Below are 20,772 nucleotides of genomic sequence, written 5' to 3' on the forward strand. Positions count from 1 at the left end.
CATATGATGAGTTCACTTGTTTTGCCCTCAAATGCCATGGTGCTGCAATAACCGGAAGGCCTCCATATGCAGCTGCGTCAGGAGGCCCTTATTATTCACCCTCTCCAATATCCTCACTATATCAATGGATCAGCACAGGGACACATTTAGACTCCTTTATTTCAAAAGAGCCCAGATAGTCCTGTTTCCATGATATGGCCTTTAAGAGCTGCAAAGCTGCATCCAAACACTTTATGGGGAATCATTTAACACACATCACTGCATTTATCATGAAGATTTCCCTTTGTAACTTTCTGCTCGAGTGAAACTGTGATGTGTGTGAATTTTCTAGCAGTCAGACTCGTACCTCAACAATCCAAATCCTTTTTTCTTTGCCTTTTTCTCGGGGTCTTCGGGCTCGTCCTTCTTTTTGCTCTTTTTCTCTTTCTTCTTTTTGGTTTTCTTTTTCTTTACCTTGCTGTCATCATCCAGTTCCTGGCGAGAGGATCCGCTGGCAGGAGTGTCTCTTCCAGACTCTTCCTCAGAGTCATCTGTTGGTGAAGAACAAAGACACAGACATGAGCAAACTCCTAATGTCATCTAATCATGAGGAATCACGAGGAAACAACGAGCTTCGAAACGGAGTCTCGCTTGACAGTAAATGATGAAGAAAGTCTTTCTTTATAGTATATTTACCTGCAAGTCAAACGTAAAAGTCATATGCATTAAAAAATTACACATTCTAACCATTTTTAAAAGAAAAATAAGCACATAAAAAGGTAAATATCAGCAAATTTGAAAATAAAACTAATCAAACAGAAGAAATTTGATTAAATGGCAATAAATAATTTTCATCTATTTAAAGTCTATATTAAAAGCAATGTCATATTTCACAAAAAGAGGAAAAAAGACAAATTATTTTAATATTTTTTTTGCATTTTGATATATATATAAACAATAAATAATATTTGCATCCTTAATGCACCCAAAATATGCTTAATTTTATTATGGAAAATGTTTATTTATTTATTTATTTGTTTTATTTACTTTATTTTTGCTTTTGATGTGAAATGTTGCCCCCAAAATTTTTTTGGTTGTGTGATTCACCCTCAGTCTCTTGTTGCATTGAATAGGTTGTTACTAAAGCTGATATCCATAAACCTCCATTCACCCAGCACCTCCTCTAAGGGTGCAGAAAGCTCGACATTTATTCATGAAGTCTGACACCTTATAGGTTCCAATCGAAGGCTCTGGCTATTGCTTAGGTTCTGTCTCTATTTCTCATTTAAAAAGGGTCTTTAATGTCAATGAGAAAGAGCAGGGTTGATACGTGCCCTTGAATGTGCTGACTTGCTGCTGGAACTTCAGACAGAAATCCCAATCCGTGATCCTGATGCATTTGCTGATTCACTCCTCACTGGCTCACAAAGCTCAACCAGTCACGGAGAGTCAAATTCATCTCTCAAATGAGCTACTGAAAGTGAGGGAGCGTCACTGGCACCCAACCGCACTCAACTTTAGAAGTTTTAAAGTCAACATGAAACCCTTTTTTCCTTTTACTTTATGTTACAAAAACATTTTGTTTGGAATACTGTGCAATAATGAATTTTGACTTTCATTTCCACAGTGCAACGGCATAAACTACAATGAGGACAAAATGCATGTTGAGAATTCTAAGCATTTGGGGTATATTGATGACAGTAATGAATGTGAAGGGTGCAGATGCACTTTTGGCAAAGTGAGAAGCAGTGGTATGCAGCTGTAACTGTTAGCACATGTTTGGCAGAACTGGTGAAACTCTCGCTACTGTGCTCAGCAACATGCTTTAAATGGTATGCAGTGCACACACACTTTAATGTACTTTTGCTGTTGTGAGCAATAACTGCAGAAACCCACTGAAGGCCTTCTGTTTAAATGAAAACACTACTGTAGAATAACATTAACAATATATTGGAGGACATAAAAAGAGTTATGTTGCATTAGACATGATCAACCGATGGTGCACTAATTAAAAAATATATATTTCATGTTAAACTTAATAAATTAATAACTTAACAAATGTATAAATGTCATTTTCAAATGTCAGATGTAAAAAATGATCATTATTACATTAATAAATCTATTCTTAACTGTACATAAAATATAATATTAATACATTAATAAATATTATATAAATATGTATTTTTTAATAATTGGAATAAATTTGACTAGGCAGAATTAAATTAAAAATATACATTAAGATACATATTAATAAATGTTTTATCTATATTATTAATGTGCGTATATATAAATTAATAATAATAATAAAAATCACATTATTCATCTTTAAAGAAATTATTTTAATTAATTATGGTTGTTATTGTTAATTGTCGCTGATTAATTCTCGTTGATTAAAATAAAGCTAAAATAAAATATAAATAAATCTATTCTTAACTGTAAATAAAATATAATATTAATCCATTAATAAATATTATATAAATATGTATTTTTTAATAATTGGAATAAATTTGACTAGCAGAATTAAATAAAAAATATACATTAAGATACATATTAATAAATGTTTTATCTATATTATTAATGTGCGTATATATAAATTAATAATAATAATAATAATAATAATAAAAATCACATTATTCATCTTTAAATAAATTATTTTAATGAATTATGGTTGTTATTGTTAATTGTTGTTGATTAATTGTCGTTGATTAAAATAAAGCTAAAATAAAATATAAATATTCAAAAAAAATTCTTACAAATTAGAAATGTAAACAGTTACCTTGGTTACTTACTGAAATATAGTCAACTGAAGTACTGAAATGACTAAAACCGAAATTAAAATAACGCTAAACAGAACACACATAACAAAATTACAAAATGAAATACCTCAAATTAAAATGAGATTCTAATTCAAAGTAATATAATTCTATATAAATAATGCTAAAATAACCTAGTCTAAATTATTCTAAATCATTAAAAATAAGTTTCTTTTAATTATTTAATGAATCCTGCATTTCATTATTTGCACAGAACTCACCATCCTCGGGTTCGGAAGGCCCTTCGTAGGACTTGTCGATGGCGTGGCGGAAGCTGAGGTTGCAGCCTCTGCCTCTGACCATGTGTGCGCGAGGACGATGGAAGGGCACCTCGTCCTTACCGACCTCCTCCATCGCTGTCTGGAGACTCTCCAGAGAACTGGACTTCTGAAGACCTAACCTGGGTCCCAGCGCCGTCCCGTTAGAGGAGGGGGGTTCTGAGACGGGGAGATGGAGGGATGTCAGTGATGGAGGGATGGAGGATGGTAATGAAGGGTGAAGATGAGCTCAAGATAAGAAACGTAGCGTAGAGTAGAGTGCCCTGCTGAAAAGACCAGCAGTCCAGCACCATCAACATATATACATACATATATCAAATGAGGACTAGCCTGGATCATCAAGGAGATTCCACCTGGTCTAAGCTGATCTTTTCAACAGGGAAATAAATGCAACAGTTGTGCGGAGAGCTGAGCTGAAAGTCTAATGGATCTGGATGGTTTCAAAGAACAGACGGAGATGAAATATGGAAAGATGTCTGTAGTGGAGGAAGAGGACTAGAGAAGGGTGGATGATGAAACCTCAAGGTGAGGGTGAAAGAGCATCATGGAATAAATGAGGTGTTGCAAACGCAACGGAATATTAAACCGAAAAGTAGCAGTGGTAGTAGTCCAGGGGAGAGGAACATAAAGTGAAGTACTGAGAGACGAAGAACAAATATGAGGCCGTAAACGATGCAAATGGCTGAGAACAAGGGCAACAGGAGCAGGAGGAGAAGGTGAGGGATTAGAACAAGCACAAACAGGAGAATAAAATGGAGGAATAGAACAAATCCAAGGGCTCCAAACACTGAGAGGGCAAAAGAAAGACAGGGGAAAGAAGAAAAGAGAAGTGCTTGGTGCTTGGTGCTTGAGAGGTAAAACGTGTCATGCAGGGAAGAGCTTTAAAGGGATAGTTCAGCCAAAAATGAAATGTCTGTCATCTTTTACTCACTCTCATGTCGTTCCAAACCCTTACATGGAACACAAAAGGAGAAGTTTCCCAATTGTGTTCCTCAGACGAAAGAAAGTCATTTGTGTTTGGAACGACATGAGGGCGAGTACACGATGACAGGGTTTTCATTTTTGGCTGAACTATCCCTTTAAGAACTTCTTTTTGTTCACAGAGCTTAAAAATGTGTATAGAAAAGAAAGAATAATAAAACAATAAGTCACTGAAGCACGTACATAATTTTACTATAGTTAAATGGCATTTCTAAGCACAACACAAAGTTTAGCTGTGGGAAAATCACTGTAAAAATCACAGTGACATTTAACTTTTATAAAACACCAGCAACAGCATTATGAAGACATTTAGAAGACATTTTCAGTACTTCATATTTTTTGTAGAAAACATGATACGCTGATTTTTGACTCTTTAATAAATAGAACTTTTATTTGAAATAGAAATCTTTTGTAACATAACTGCCACACTTTTGATCAATTTAATGCATCCTTGCTTAAAGGGGTCATATGCCATGAGAAATCAAATTTGCCTTGATCTTTTGACATATAAGAGGTCTTTGTACCATTAAAACATCCTGCTTATTATAAACAAATAAATTATTTCTTTAATTAAGCTCCAAAAATGGCTCGTTTTGATGTTGCAGGATCTTTGACGTCACACAGGCAAATAAATTTGCATATGCCAGAGCAAGACGTCGACATATAGACAGACATCATCACAGCAGAGGCCCCGCCCACTGGCGTCCAGTTGCTTAATGGCTGACATTTGCCTACACTTGAGCATTTGAGTCAGTCAACAACAGGACAAATGGAAGAGTGAAAGAACATTTGCTCATTTTAAACAGCTTGTTTGTGTCTCTGTAAGGACTTCAGAAGGATCCAGCATCTGAAACAAGTGGATGGTTTATTTTATTGGCGTCTCGGATCGCGTCGGAAGATTACATGTTTGTTCGGAGCATTTGGTTTGGTTTGGGAACGAGAGCTTGTCGAAAGATGAAGCAGCCGACTGTGTCGGATCTGACAGCAGCTGCATCACAAAAAAGATTTCATAATGCTTTGGCTGTAAATTATGGTTTTATATAGATAATGTTTTACATGGATAAAAACACCTACTCACGTGCAATAGCACTGCCAATCATAACAGTGGCCGTTTACTGACCAGCCTTAAAGGAGCCGCCCTTAAAAACGGATCATTTCAGACAGAGGGTTACCTTGGATATCCAGAGTTCTCACGAGAGCACAAGTTGAATTTGCTCAGCGAGTTACTCTGGTGTCTAGTAATGATGCTCATTAAATATGCCCTTGTATCCGAGCTGCACCAATCACATCGGGTTATCTGATATAGGCGGGCCAGAGGCGAGCTAAACAGAAGACGACAGCGCTGTGACGTCTAAGTCATTAGTAAACATTGCAAGATGGCTATGGATGACCAGTTGTTTGAAACGGCTTTGGCCGCTACAATGAACGAGTTAGACTTGGCTTTTTATCTAAAAGAGGAACTGAAGACGCCGCTCGAAACGTTCCTTTGCAAGAAGGACGTTTTCGCTGTTTTGCCGACCGGATACGGCAAGAGTCTAATCTACCAGTTAGCTCCGCTGGTAGCTAAGCGTATGGGGCTTGTTGTGATTGGTCGTAGTGTTATCCAATTGCGTGCAGTGAGATTTTCAAATGCATGCTTGGTGCCGCCCTCGAGCTGGACGATTTTCATTAGTCGATGCCAGACCATTAATCTTTCAGATTTAGGTCTGGATTTCCAGGCTAACAGAAGGTCAGAATGAAGGATGAAAATAATTGTTTTTCCGCATATATATTTGTTTTGTTTCTGTAAAAAAAAAAAAAAATTTTCAATTAACATTAAAAGTGAACCTCAATGACCCTGTTAAACTATTTTTTTATTTTATTTTTTTTATTTAATTTTCAAACTTTTGAATGGTAGTGTATTTAAACTGAAATTAAAGTTGGAATAAACAAACGTTAAAATATACAAACTCTGGGATCCATGACCGGTCCTTGCACAAATTAAGCATTGGATACATCTATATCATTTCCACGAAATGCAGCTGTAATCATTATGATCTAAGCAGTGAAATGTTTAAAATGTAGATTTCATTTCCACAGCACTGCACTCATGTGTGCCGACACACAAATGACCCTCTCTGGGATGCTTACATAAAGCAGTCTAAACCGGCACAACATGGCTGCGCTCTACCTGAATCAACAGCAAACTAGAGGAACACGAGGAACAGAATCAGACCAAGAGAACCACAGCGAAACAGGAATGAACAAGTTCATAGGAAATAAAACTCTAATTGGCCAAGTCTCTCTGGCAGACAGATACCTGTATGCTGCCATTATCACGAAGAGGGAAAATAATGAGACGAAGACAAAAACAAACAAATCAGCAGAAGCAGCGCTGCAGGGCCGAAGCCGGCGAACGAAGAGGAAGAGAGATGAATGAAGAGATGGTGAACTGTGAGCTAAAGCAGAGCAGAGCCCGTGAGCAACGCAGGCTAGGCTCTATGAGCGGTCTTCATTTGGATGAGAGGTGCCACAGGAAAGTGTGGGAGTGTTGGAGGAAAGCCAGTGAGAGAGAGAGAGCAATGCCTCCAGCATCTTTCATCTATCCTCTTAATGGACATGTTCTCCTCTCATGCAGACTGGGACTCGGCTCTCCAACCACACACACATGTATACAAACATATACACGTTGCTTTGATGCTAGCAAAAAGGTGAGTTATACTCCACTACTTTGGACACACAAACAATGAAAGTAGTATTTAAAGCCAAAATAAATTATATTCTTAATTCATATTTCTGGTACTATTGTCCATGATTCAAACATGCACTTTAAGAATCGCAACATAACGCATGGTTAAAAGCACAACTATCTGACTCTTACGCAAGAATCAAATGAGAGGTCAGTGATTGTTGAGCATCATCTAACAGCTTTCACCTCCACAGAAAATATTCAAGTTTATATTTGAAAGTAGCAGAGTTAGCGAAAATTTAATTATAAGGAGAAGAGTCGAAACGCTTATGTTCATTCATGTGACTGGTTGGAAAATTGAATGAATATTAAAGGAAATTTAAAGAAAACTCGGCTGGTTTTAAATCCTCAATACATTTATAAAAAATAAAATAAAAATAATAATAATAAAAAAATAAAAAAATATTAAAATATTAAAATAAAATAAAATAAAATAAAATAAAATAAAATAAAATAAAATAAAATAAAATAAAATAAAATAAAATAAAATAAAATAAAATAAAATAAAATAAAATAAAATAAAATAAAATAAAATAAAATGATTAAGAAGTACCCAGCATTTAATATGTAAAGTATAAATGTCATTTGGAACATTTATAAAAGTTGCAAATGGTATCTTTTCTTTTGTACAGTTTAACGTTACTTGGTAGAAAGACAAAATTGCTAGTTTTTAATTAAACAATGCAGAATATGGTTTAATTTCATTCAAAATATCTTCTAATAAGTTCACTAGCCATTAACAAGTAAACCAAATCATTTTGGACCTTATGCGTAAGCGCGTTTGTGTACATTTTAACTACACACACAACAACACTTTTTTAAGACTATTAACTATATGCTTCACTATTGTCTTTAACAATAATATCTAAAGCTCAATATGACCATTAACAATGAAGAGTGTTTCACTCATTCTCTTAGAAGAACACCTAAGACTCTCTTTAGAGTTATTTCCAGTGGTTTAGGAACCACCTCTTTCTTATGAACTCTATATAGAAATAAAGGATTATGGTTTCCTGGATACAATTTTCACAGACAAGCAAGTCATATGATTTGTTACTTACCATAAAGGGAACATCACATGAGTGCAATGTTTTTTTCTAGGTTGCTTAAGGGAAGGCTGGCATTCAATAGTCAATGCAATAAATCTGGTTTTGACATTATGGATAAATAACATTATTGCTGTGCTAGATTTTTTTTAATTAATAATAAGTAACCTAAAACATATTTACTAAAACATTTAGTAGACACCACAAAAACCTATTAATAATAATAATAATAATAGAGACAATGCTGGACTAGATGGTGAATTTACAGGAAAAATACATTTAAAAATATTGCGTTTACTGCAAAGCAGATGCAAGAAGAGAGAGAGAATACCGCAGTGGTTGGCTTGGCCAGCACTAGCTAGGGGTTTTTAGCCAGATTAAACTCCGAGCGGCCACGTCTTCAAGACCATCCTAATAATGAAATATGTCAGAGCATATAAAGGAGTCTGGCGTAGGTAGAGCGTGCCAGAGGGAAGAGAGAAAAATGAGTGCGTCAGCAGAATAGCCTGCAGCTTGTCAATATCTATCGGACCCCACATCTGTAAAACTACACTCCAATCAGTCTTTCATGTATTTACCATTGTCCCTGACCCCTGAGAAGTATACAAAACAGTCGTGTGAAGACTATGCATGTAAATGTGTCTGTGTATGGTTTTTTTATGCAGGCACATGCTGTGAGAGACGCTAAATTGACTGTGTGCATGTGGTTTTGATTTTGATGCAATTTAGGATCCAATGCCATGTGTTTGAGTTTACGCGTACAGTACAACTACGATTGGGATGTTATTTTGAGTGTGTGTGTCTGTGTGTGTGTGTGTGTGTGTGTGTGTGTGTGTGTGTGTGTGTGTGTGTGTGTGTGTGTGTGTGTGTGTGTGTGTGTGTGTGTGTGTGTGTGTGTGTGTGTGTGTGTGTGTGTGTATACAGTACCGATCAAAAGTTTGGACACATTACTATTTTTAATGTTTTTTAAAGAAGTCTCTTTAGCTCATCAAGGCTGCATTTATTTGATAAAAAATACAGGAAAAAACTGTAATATTGTGAAATATTATTACATTTTAAAATAATGGTTTTCTATTTTAATATACTTCAAAATATAATTTATTCCTGTGATGCAAAGCTGAATTTTCAGCATCATTACTCCAGTCAGTGTCTATTCAGTGTCACATGATCCTTCAGAAATCATTCTAATATGTTGATTTATTATCAATGTTGGAAACGGTTGTGCTGCTTTATATTTTTTTTATAACCTGTGATACTTTTTTTCAGGATTCTTTGATTAAATAAAAGTTAAAAACGTATATATATTTTTTTTATATATAGAAATCTTTTGTAACAATATACACTACCGTTCAAAAGATAGAAATTTCAGTTCAGAAAGAAATTAATACAAGGACGTGTTAAATTGATAAAAAGTGATCATAAAGATTTACATTGTAAGAAAATATTTCTATTTGGAATAAATTCTGTTCTTTTTAACTTTTTTATTAAATCAAAGAATCCTGAAAAAAGCACCAACAAATATTAAGCAGCACAACTGTATCAAATCAGCATATTAGAATGATTTCTGAAGGATCATGTGACACTGAGGACTGGAGTAATGACAGATGAAAATTCAGCTTTGCATCACAGAAATAAATTAAATTTTAAAGTGTATAAAGTATAAAACCATACTTTTTGTTAAGTAACTATAATTGTAATAATATTTCACAATATTACTTTTTTTTTTTACTTTATATTTGATCAAATACATGCAGACTTGATGAGCATAATAGTAAAAATAGTAATGTTTCCAAACTTTTGACCAGTATTGTATACTGTATAAGTATAAAGCATAACAACGTAAACATTAACATCAGCAAAACTGTTTTCCAGACCGAAAATGTTATATTCTGACATGCATTATTGTTGATTTTTCTGTTGATGAGTCTATAGGTGTCTGTGGTCTTGTACCTTGTGGTCACTGCTTTCCCTGTGTGTGTTTCCTCCACTAACCCAATCCCTCCTCGCAGCAACTCACTCTCTCACCTCAACTGACAGACTTACAAATGGGCAGCAGTCGCCCTCCGTTTATCTTCATTTGACTTGGCTGAGACACAGCCACTGATCTGGGGTCAGATTACTGGCCTGAGAGTCAACTAACACAGCGCTTTACAGATCGCATGCTTGATCTTGGGCCAGCCTTGTAGCGTTTGACCATAAATGAGATGTTGGCTATTAAAGCAGTATGATGGAACTGACATCGCAAGGCTGATAAACTCTGCAACTTGGCAGAGGAATTGTTTACTGCAAGTATTGTTTATTAATAACATTATTACATATTGAACACTGGTGTCTTTTATCATATTTCTGTTGCTGCTGTTACACTTAAGGGGGGTAAACAAAACTCCTTAACCGTGGTAAAATCATGTCCTTATGTGGCTTGTTTCTTTAATATGTGCTGCGTGTGTGTGTGTGTGTGTGTGTGTGTGTGTGTGTGTGTGTGTGTGTGTTCAAATTCTTACCGGGTCGCTGTCCTTGAATGGAGGCCATGTTACTCTCATCCGCCACTGAAACACACAAACATAAAACATCCATTCTTTAAACTCTCATTTGTGTCACATTAACAATTGTAAAGTTTATGCGTTACGGTAATACTTTTTAAGCATTTGCACTTCTATTGTTAGCTGGTTTTGTTGACATTAGCGTATAAACAGCTTCAAACTTCAAAGCTTAAACAAAACTTAGAAGGTTTAAACTTAAAGGTCTTCAAGCCTGGCCAAGCTGCCGTTCAAGCTGGTTTAACCGGGAGGCAGATGGTTTCCCAGCCTGACCAGCTTAAACGTACCTAAAACCCTTCTAAAACCAGCCAACTGACAAACATAAGCCTTCAAGGAAACCAGATAAGACTAGCAAACCATCTTATGCTGGTTTAGGCTTTATTTAACAGGGTTAAAGCCACAAAACTCAAATTTTTATATAGCCCTTAATAAAAGTAATTGTAATGCATCACACCTCAAATGAGTCCTAGCATAACTTGTAAAATGTTTAATACCGAACCATTATAAGAACAAAACAAAAAAAACTGACTGAATAATACATTGGATTTGGAAAGATCTCTTCTCCTAAATTCTATTGGTAGCACATTATTTTACAGTCTTGTTCCCCAATAACTGGGTTATAACTAGGTACTAACCCTGAACCTTCACCTAACCTTAACCCATGTAGTTACCTTATATGACCCAGTACTTTCTTAGGTAAGTACACATAAGTACATGTACTGTAAAATAAAGTGCAACCATTCTATCTTTTTCCACATGTGTGCTGGTGTATAGATGTTGCCCTCTCTCTCTCTCTCTCTCTCTCTCTCTCTCTCTCTCTCTCTCTCTCTCTCTTTCACTCTCTCTTTCACTCTCTCTCTCTCTCTCTCTCTCTCTCTCTCTCTCTCTTTCACTCTCTCTTTCACTCTCTCTCTCTCTCTCTCTCTCTCTCTCTCTCTCTCTCTCTCTCTCTCTCTCTCTCGGTTTTAATTAGGAAGAGCTGTGCAGGGCCAGTTACGCTTCTGTACAGCTGAGAACATCTGCCGTTTGCCTAAACACACACTACACACATACACACACTTGAACAGCTCGTGTTACATTGTGCACACATTGCAGAATTCATAACAAAGAAGAAAAAAAAAAGAAGAAAAAAAAACAGGGTATTTATATATTATTATTTAATTTTTTACAGTGTACATTATCCTCTACAGAAGGTCTTTTCTGTGTGTAATTTTCTCAGATATAATATCGTTAAAAAGTTTGGGATCAGTAAGATTATATTGTGTTTTTGCAAGAAGTCTCTCCTGCTCATCAAGACTGCATTTATTTGATAAAAAAAAATACACTAAAACAGTAATATTGTGAAAAATTATTACAATTTAAAGCTGTTTTCTATTTTAATATTTTAAAATGTAATTTATTCCTGTAATCAAAGCTGAATTTTCAGCATCATTACTCCAGTCTTCAGTGTCACATGATCCTTCAGAAATCATTCTAATATGCTGCTCAACAAAAAAATATTATTATTACTATTATTTTTATTATTGAAAAGAGTTGTGCTGCTACATAGTTTTAATACAAATTTCTTCGATGAATAGAAAGTTCAAAAGAACAGCCTTAATTTGAACTAGAAATGTTTTGTAACATTAAAAATATCTTTACTGTCTCTTTTGATCACTTGAATGCATCCTTGTTAAATAAAAGTATATAAAAAAAAATCTTTCTGACAGATATTTTGAACAGTAATATTATGTTTTAAACAGTAATATATAGTGTAAAATATATTTTTGCCTTTCATTTTGCCTGTATCTTTTTTAAGAAAGCTAAAAAATTTTTTTTAAAAATCCTAGAAAAAAAAACATTAGGATTTTTGAAGTGCATATGAGCGACTACATCTGTGCAAGCCATGATGACACATCTAAGACATTTACAGTAGCGCCCCGTGGAGGACAACAAGGAATTATTAGTGTGTGGGCCTGAGTGTGAGTGGTGAAAACGAGAAAGTGTGTGTCTGTGTGTGAGGGAGAGAGACTAATCCACACAAACAGGATTGAGCAGTGAAGAGCAGCTGCTGCCACAGGCATTGCACCATGGGATACAATAATGGGGTTTCATTACACTGCAATTTCTCTTAAATAAGCCTTTTCATCTTTTATGAGCTCAATTTCCCCAGCTGAGAAATAACACTGGAAGAGAGGCTTGTGCAAGCCGGTGTGGGTTTACACACGTGTGTGTACATATGGACACGTACATGTGAGAGAACACAAACAGGGTTGATGGGGGTAAAATAGGTACAGAAGAATAAGGGGGGGAAGGGGGATAATAGTTTGCCTTTGAATGCTTGAAAGTGCGTACAAATCTGGATTATCCACACTCAAGATAGCAGAGACACAATGTCACACTCATGCATGCAGAAAAACACATCCAAATATCACACACGAACAAGAAACGTCAAAAAAAAACATCCTTCACAAGCACATTTATAAAAATGTATTATATATTTAGCTGTGTTCGCCAAATCCAGCAGCTACCCTGAACAACCTAGCAACAATCCTGAAAGCCCTAGCAACCACTCTGAACATCCCAGCAACCAGCCAGAAAACCACAGCAACATGCAGATTGCCCTAGAAACCACCCAAAACACCACAGCACCCAGAATCCTCTAGTAATGCCTTTGCTACTAACCACCCGAACCCCCTTAGCAACACCCCAGCAGCAACACTGAACATCTCGGCAACAACAAAAACACCCTAGCAACATGCAGAACACCCTTGCAACCACTCAAAACCACCCTTGCAAAACACCCTACCAATGTGGTAACCACTCAAAACACCAAAGCAACACCCAGAACACTCTGGGAATACCTTAGCTACCACCCAAAACACCAAAACAATGCCCTAGCAGCAACCATCTAGAATTCCCTAGCAACACCCTAGCAGCAACCCTGAACATCCTAGCAACACTTAAAACACCCTACCAATGTGCCGAACACTCTGGTAACCACTCAAAACACCAAAGCAACACTCAGAACTCTCCAGGAATGCCTCAGCTACCAACCCAAACACTCTAGCAACCATCTAGAATTCCCTAGCAACACCCTAGCAGCAACCATGAACATCCTAGCAACACTTAAAACACCCTACCTATGTGCCGAACGCTCTGGTAACCACTCAAAACACCAAAGCAACACCCAGAACACTCTAGGAATACCTTAGCTACCAACCCAAACACTCTAGCAACCACCCAAAACACCAAAACAATGCCCCAGCAGCAATCCTTAAAATCTTAGCAACACCAAAACACCCTAGCAACCACCCAAAACACCAAAGCAACACTCAGAACACCCCAGGAATACCTTAGCTACCAACCCAAACACTCTAGCAACCATCTAGAATTCCATAGCAACACCCTAGCAGCAACCATGAACATCCTAGCAACACTTAAAACACCCTACCAATGTGCCGAACACTCTGGTAACCACTCAAAACACCAAAGCAACACCCAGAACACTCTAGGAATACCTTAGCTACCAACCCAAACACTCTAGCAACCACCCAAAACACCAAAACAATGCCCTAGCAGCAATCCTTCAAATCTTAGCAACACCAAAACACTCTAGCAACCACCCAAAACACCAAAACAATGCCCCAGCAGCAATCCTTAAAATCTTAGCAACACCAAAACACCCTAGCAACCACCCAAAACACCAAAGCAACACTCAGAACACCCCAGGAATGCCTCAGCTACCAACCCAAACACTCTAGCAACCATCTAGAATTCCCTAGCAACACCCTAGCAGCAACCATGAACATCCTAGCAACACTTAAAACACCCTACCAATGTGCCGAACGCTCTGGTAACCACTCAAAACACCAAAGCAACACCCAGAACACTCTAGGAATACCTTAGCTACCAACCCAAACACTCTAGCAACCACCCAAAACACCAAAACAATGCCCTAGCAGCAATCCTTAAAATCTTAGCAACACCAAAACACCCTAGCAACCACCCAAAACACCAAAGCAACACTCAGAACACCCCAGGAATGCCTCAGCTACCAACCCAAACACTCTAGCAACCATCTAGAATTCCCTAGCAACACCCTAGCAGCAACCCTGAACATCCTAGCAACACTTAAAACACCATACCTATGTGCCGAACGCTCTGGTAACCACTCAAAACACCAAAGCAACACCCAGAACACTCTAGGAATACCTTAGCTACCAACCCAAACACTCTAGCAACCACCCAAAACACCAAAACAATGCCCTAGCAGCAATCCTTAAAATCTTAGCAACACCAAAACACCCTAGCAACCACCCAAAACACCAAAGCAACACTCAGAACACCCCAGGAATGCCTCAGCTACCAACCCAAACACTCTAGCAACCATCTAGAATTCCCTAGCAACACCCTAGCAGCAACCATGAACATCCTAGCAACACTTAAAACACCCTACCTATGTGCCGAACGCTCTGGTAACCACTCAAAACACCAAAGCAACACCCAGAACACTCTAGGAATACCTTAGCTACCAACCCAAACACTCTAGCAACCACCCAAAACACCAAAACAATGCCCTAGCAGCAATCCTTCAAATCTTAGCAACACCAAAACACTCTAGCAACCACCCAAAACACCAAAGCAACACTCAGAACTCTCTAGGAATGCCTCTGCTACCAACCCAAACACTCTAGCAACCATCTAGAATTCCATAGCAACACTCTAGCAGCAACCCTGAACATCCTAGCAACACTTAAAACACAATAGCAATATGCAGAACACACTTGCAACCACTAAAAACACCACAGCAACACCCAGAACCCTTTAGGAACGCCTTGGCCTACAACCCAAAAACTCTAGCAACTATCTAGAATCCCCTAGCAACAATGCCTAAAGCCTGGCACTTTGTTGCTTGTGCTTTCCCTATCAAAACACCCAAAACACCACAGCAACACCCAGTGCCTTCTAGCGATCCACACAGAACCTCTGTTTAGGACCACTGTGACCTGGCATCCAGCCACAACAGTTCAGCATTAAATGTGGGTTTTTCACTAAAATATTCTGCAGAAAAATAAAAAATAGTTATAGGCTACATATTCCGATAAAACCCCATTTGGCTAGTGTATTGCACTTTTGCATAACAGTAAAGGTAAATGGCCTGAAAGCAATCAGCAAATGAGAAATTAAGAGCATTTTCACATGAACTCCTGCCCAGAAAAACACATACAGCTGCTAATGATGCGACTGGCAGGATAAAGCTCTTTCTGAGAGACTCGAGCCGAGCCAAAACTCCAGCCAAATCTTTCATAGGGATCACGCTTGACTGAAGAAAACCTTTGTCTTTCAACGTTTCGCAATATCACAGAGGAAAACATTAGCCAGACTGAAATTAAGCATCTTGAGGACAAGAAAAGTGGACCCTTGGGTGATGGATATATTACCTTAAAGGTTTGTAGAATGCTTGTAATTTACAATGAATAAATATGCTGGCTATTTTTGTATTTGGATATAAATGACCTGTATTACTCTGACAGCGGTTAATGCTAGAGTAAATGTCTGAAATTGCTCTCAACTTCAGTCGCATTACAGATGACCCTGACTGGAAATCCATTACCCAAAAACCCTCCAAAAACAATCCCTTTGATGGGAATCGTTTTTGAATTTGGCATGCATTATACAGCTTTATCTAAGACTCGAAATTGAAAACTTTAAATAATTTAGTTTAAACAAAATAAAAGCAACCACATAATGCACCCTATAAATTGAGGCACTTTTTTGTTAAATTATTATTAATATGTAACTTTAATGAACAATCCTTTTTTTTAATTACTATGGTTTTATTTTGAATGTTAAATGAAAAATAAAATATGAAATATAGAAATATGAAAAATAACAATACATAAAAAATTATATATCTAAAAATTATGAAAGTTATAATTTTTTTAGTGAATGACCTAATGCTGATGCCTATGTAACAATATGATTATTCTTCTTAAGGACATTTTTAAAGACTTACATTTATTCAGTTTAAAACTACATAAATAGTGTATTCATTTAAATCTAAATAAAAAAGGACAAAAATAAATGAAAAAAAGGTCAAAGACAAGGACAAAAAGAAACAGCAACTGAACCACAGGCCACAAAGCCTAGCCTACACAGAAAAATTGAAAGAGTAACTTAAAGAACAAAACGAAAAAGTGAGAGAGAAAGATAAAGAAATAAATAGAGGGGAAAAGGTCTGGATGGAGGATAAAAGATGGCAGCAAAGCAAGACACTATGAGATGTGGGTAATGAAAACCAATCAGCTTTCAGCAGCGAGGAGATTAGCGCAGTGGCAGTGGCGCTGAAGCCAATACTCCACCCTAATGAAATGTAATTGGAAACGGGCGAAAACTTCCCATTGTGGAGCACAGAAATATCCCTCATGTTTCCGGAGCCGGTGGAAAAGAGAGAGGATAAGTTATCAGGGTCATCCATGGCGAATACTGGGAAATGTGTAGCTATAGGGCTTTATTTTGCACTGAAGGCAATCGGCTTCCACTATGTTCAGAAATACAGACCAAAACCTTAAAAAGTCTCAGTATAACCTTTAGGTTTTTCTATAAGGCTTTAAGAACAGTTGCAACACTGTAACACACACTATTTCACTTCAGAAAACCTGCGTCTTATTGACCAACCTCCCACAATCTAAGTTAACCAAGCGATAAATGCACAGAAGTAGCACTTCAAGTCATTGTCAGGGTGCAGTCTGAACAGTCCCAGTATAGTATGCTAGATTGTGGTAGTACTAGCACTCAAAACCGGTCTGTTAGATGGGGAATTGCTGATTTTGCGTATATATATTTGTGCTGGTCAGCCTTGCTTAATTGAGTTGGGTGTTAAAACTATGTCCACAAGATGTAGTTTATTTTATCCGGACATTATTTTGTGGGTAGTTTCTGGTAGATGTGGTGTATGTGTGTGTTTTTCCGTACCTAAATCCATGCTCTTAGAGGACCTGTTGTTGGAGTATTCTGGGACTTTCTGTCGTTGAGGGTATTGTTGGTTGTTGGGGTTGTTCACATAGGAAACAGGATCCATTTCAGCCCTACAAGACAGATAAAAAAAAAAAAAAACTTCTTGATCGCAATGCTAATTGTTTTTCACAAGTGAGTTTGGTTGATCTAATATCTAAGCACCATCATGTAATGCGGTAGTATAAAAGTTTAAAACATAAAATACAAAAGTTTGGGAATTAAGTTTCTGAATGAAGCCTCTGATGTTCACCAAGGCTGCATTTATTTGATCTAAATACACTAAAAAATAGTAATATTATGAAATACTATTACAATTTAAAAGAACTGTTTTATATTTGAAATATAATTTCCTCCTGTGAGACAAATCTAATTTTCAGCATCATTACTCCAGTCTTCAGTGTCACATGATCCTTTAGAAATTATAATATGCTGATTTGCTGCTCAAGAAACATTTCTTCTTCTTATTATTATCAATGTTGAAAACAGTTGTGCTGCTTTAGTTTAAAAGAACAAAAGAAAGTTTAAAAGAACAGCATTTATTTGAAACAGAAACTTTATAAATGTCTTTACAGTCAATTTTGATCAATGTAATGCATCCTTGCAGCATATAAGTATTATCTTAAGAAATTTCATATATGTTTTTAGTACTTAAATACAAGAGTATTTACAATCAAAATTAATTTCATTTCTGTCCACCATTTTATATATGATTGTTTCTATGTGTGTGTGTGTGTGTGTGTGTGTGTGTGTGTGTGTGTGTGTGTGTGTGTGTGTGTGTGTGTGTGTGTGTGTGTGTGTGTGTGTGTGTGTGTGTGTGTGTGTGTGTGTATATGTAAGTATACAAGTAAATAAGAATATGTAAGTGGACAACATTAGGTATTTGAATTAATATCTGATGGCACAACTAGATAAATGGCATAAATAATTATTCTACATGGTATCATTGTGTTCAAGTCTTTGAAATAAGCCTTCAGGATACTGAGCGTTGATCAAAGTACCAGATTATCTGGCTTCATGATAAGAGAACTCAAAGAAATTCTATGAACTACGGTTATTATCTCTGATGTTATTCTGAGCTCTATAACTAACCGATCTTGTTGGTGTTTGTGCAGAAGGTTTGTTTCCAGCAGGTCCTGATCAGAAGGCGGAGGGGGGAAATCATCTTCATCGTAGTCCTCCTCCGGCAGTTCATGTCTTTCGCCATGGGATCTGTGTGGAGCTGTTTGGAAATATGAGATTTAATGTTATATACCATTATTAGAGCTGATGTCCATCACACAAAGCCATTGTATGGATTCAAAAGATTTGTGTTTTTGTCAGTTTTAGAGCTCAATAGCCGTAGTTCACTTCTATTGTATGAAAAAGCAATGTGCAACCTGACTAACATGTCCTTTTGCATTCCACTGAGAAATATAAAGCCATACAGGTTTGAAATGACATGAGGGTGAGTTATTTCTTTCTGAAAAACTGAAAATCCTGCCATTATGAGGAATAAGACACACTTGACCAGGTTCACTCAGTTGAGATAAAAACACACACGGCTGTGTTTGAGACCTTTCTCAATGACCACACGATGTTCAGATCAATGCTAGCACTAACACTGAAATATCTCCATTACTGCTCAATGTTCTGCACTACTGTCCCAGTTTCTTCCACCATTTAGACATTTATCATCTCGTGAGTCCAGAGTGACTGTCATATGCAGTGACATGAAATATTAATGCTGGTAAAAACACGTCATTAAAAACTATACCTTGTTAAAACTCAACAAAATGGCATTTGTACGAGTTCTGTTTGAATGTTTTTTTGTTTGTTTTTCCAGATTTGACCAAATCTAACTGAAACAAGCATGGAAAGTAATCTGAATTTAAAATGAGATGCGTGTAAATATCACATCCCTCTTTGTGCGACTAAAGTACAGTCACATACTTTGACGGACAAGAGACGCTAATCAGTAAACAATGGTTTCCAAAAAACATGGAAAAAGCCTTTTGTGTTGGCACAGCAAATCTCTGGAGAGCGCGGGGAAAGAATAGTGTGAATTTAAAACAGTTTGTTATCCGTTCTCGAGCGCTCGGCACAATTGCGAGTATGCTAATAAGGCCCACTTAGAATCCATTTCATCAGCTTAATGATTTCAAGGTCAGGCCGCGTTGCATAAAAACGGAAGGGAACGTAGCAAAAATATCGTCATTGGCTTTTTCATCCCTATTGATGAGATGGGCAGATTTCCAACTTGTATAAGTCGAAAAAGCTAATGGAAAGCTACGCTGGCATGGAAAATGAGGCGGCAGAGAAAATGAACTCATTTGGTACTCTTACAGAGGAGCAAAGCTCTCTTCACGTGGTGTTGATGATGAACGCATGCTTTCTATTGCTGAGCACTGATCAATTTCTTTTGTTTCTTTAACAGTGAGAGAATTTAGATGAAAGCACTTAACATTATATAAAAGCAATTACTTTTGTCATTTGGTGTGCTGTTAAAAATGCACTCGATAAGTGAAGGTGCAATCACACAGAACGTGATTTGGCGACCACCACCAAAGCGATCATGCGAAACAATGTGATCCGTCACATGATCCAGTTGGAAACCTCAGATGTCTAGGAAGCCCAGTAAGAACCAGAGCATGTGCGCGAAGCGGAGCGGTGTGACGCTTAATATTTCACTCCATGCCAGTGCACTACCTTCAGTCGCTCAAGCAAACGTTCATTCGTCTTTCTGTTTGTGATGAACTTCGTAAATATCTCATTACAGCAGGCCTATAGATAACAGTTATGATATTTGTGGCTTTAAAGCAATTTCGTATAAATGGTTTAAATTAAAGGTGACATGACTGGAGTGCCGAATTGCAGACCTCGTGCTGTTTTCTCATCGCTGTTGTTTTTGTTTTATGTTTATTTTGTTATTGAGAGGAAAGTGTGCAGCAAATATTTACATATGTGACTCATGTTGGAAAACTTTGTTGTAATGCGCATGGACTAATTACAAGCTACAGGCAAAACAAGTGAAAAATGATTTGAGGGTCACAAAAATGTGTTAAGACCTTGTCTAGTGATCCCAATGCTCCAAATACCAATTAAACATCTAAAAGTATCCTTATTTATACGTTTTTTTCCCTTTGTTTGGTATCGTTTTAAAAGCGCAAATTCCAACTTTGTGAATATTCACAGCAAATTCTCGACGGCATGAGTCTGAACCAATGAAATGTGATGTTTAAACTCATGCTGATGTAAACAAAACGATCTTACTCGCGCTGACTGACAGATCCGAAGCGATCTTACTCGTGCACCTCAGACGGCACGCGATCCCGATATACACATAGCCTACACAGAATAACAGTATTTAAAAATGTCTGTTTTGGTGAGTATTCACACACACATTAGGCTATCTGTTATGTCTTAAGTGGACGT

General features: G+C 37.0%; 1 protein-coding gene across 2 annotated transcripts in view; it reads right to left on the reverse strand.

Moving 5' to 3' along the window:
• The window catches only part of pard3ba (par-3 family cell polarity regulator beta a), a 176,255-nt gene that overhangs the window by 53,670 nt on the left and 101,813 nt on the right, over positions 1–20,772 (reverse strand). For both annotated transcript variants that reach the window (XM_082163761.1, XM_082163760.1), the window contains exons 14-18: positions 18,451–18,580; positions 17,320–17,432; positions 10,327–10,371; positions 3,014–3,229; positions 347–530 (exon numbers count right to left, since the gene is read on the reverse strand). In XM_082163761.1, coding sequence (XP_082019887.1) covers positions 347–530; positions 3,014–3,229; positions 10,327–10,371; positions 17,320–17,432; positions 18,451–18,580 — 688 coding nt within the window. The remainder of the gene's footprint in view (positions 1–346; positions 531–3,013; positions 3,230–10,326; positions 10,372–17,319; positions 17,433–18,450; positions 18,581–20,772) is intronic.

The sequence above is a fragment of the Leuciscus leuciscus genome (genome assembly GCF_965113295.1).
Source record: "Leuciscus leuciscus genome assembly, chromosome: 3".
In the NCBI taxonomy this organism is placed as follows: Eukaryota; Metazoa; Chordata; class Actinopteri; order Cypriniformes; family Leuciscidae; genus Leuciscus; species Leuciscus leuciscus.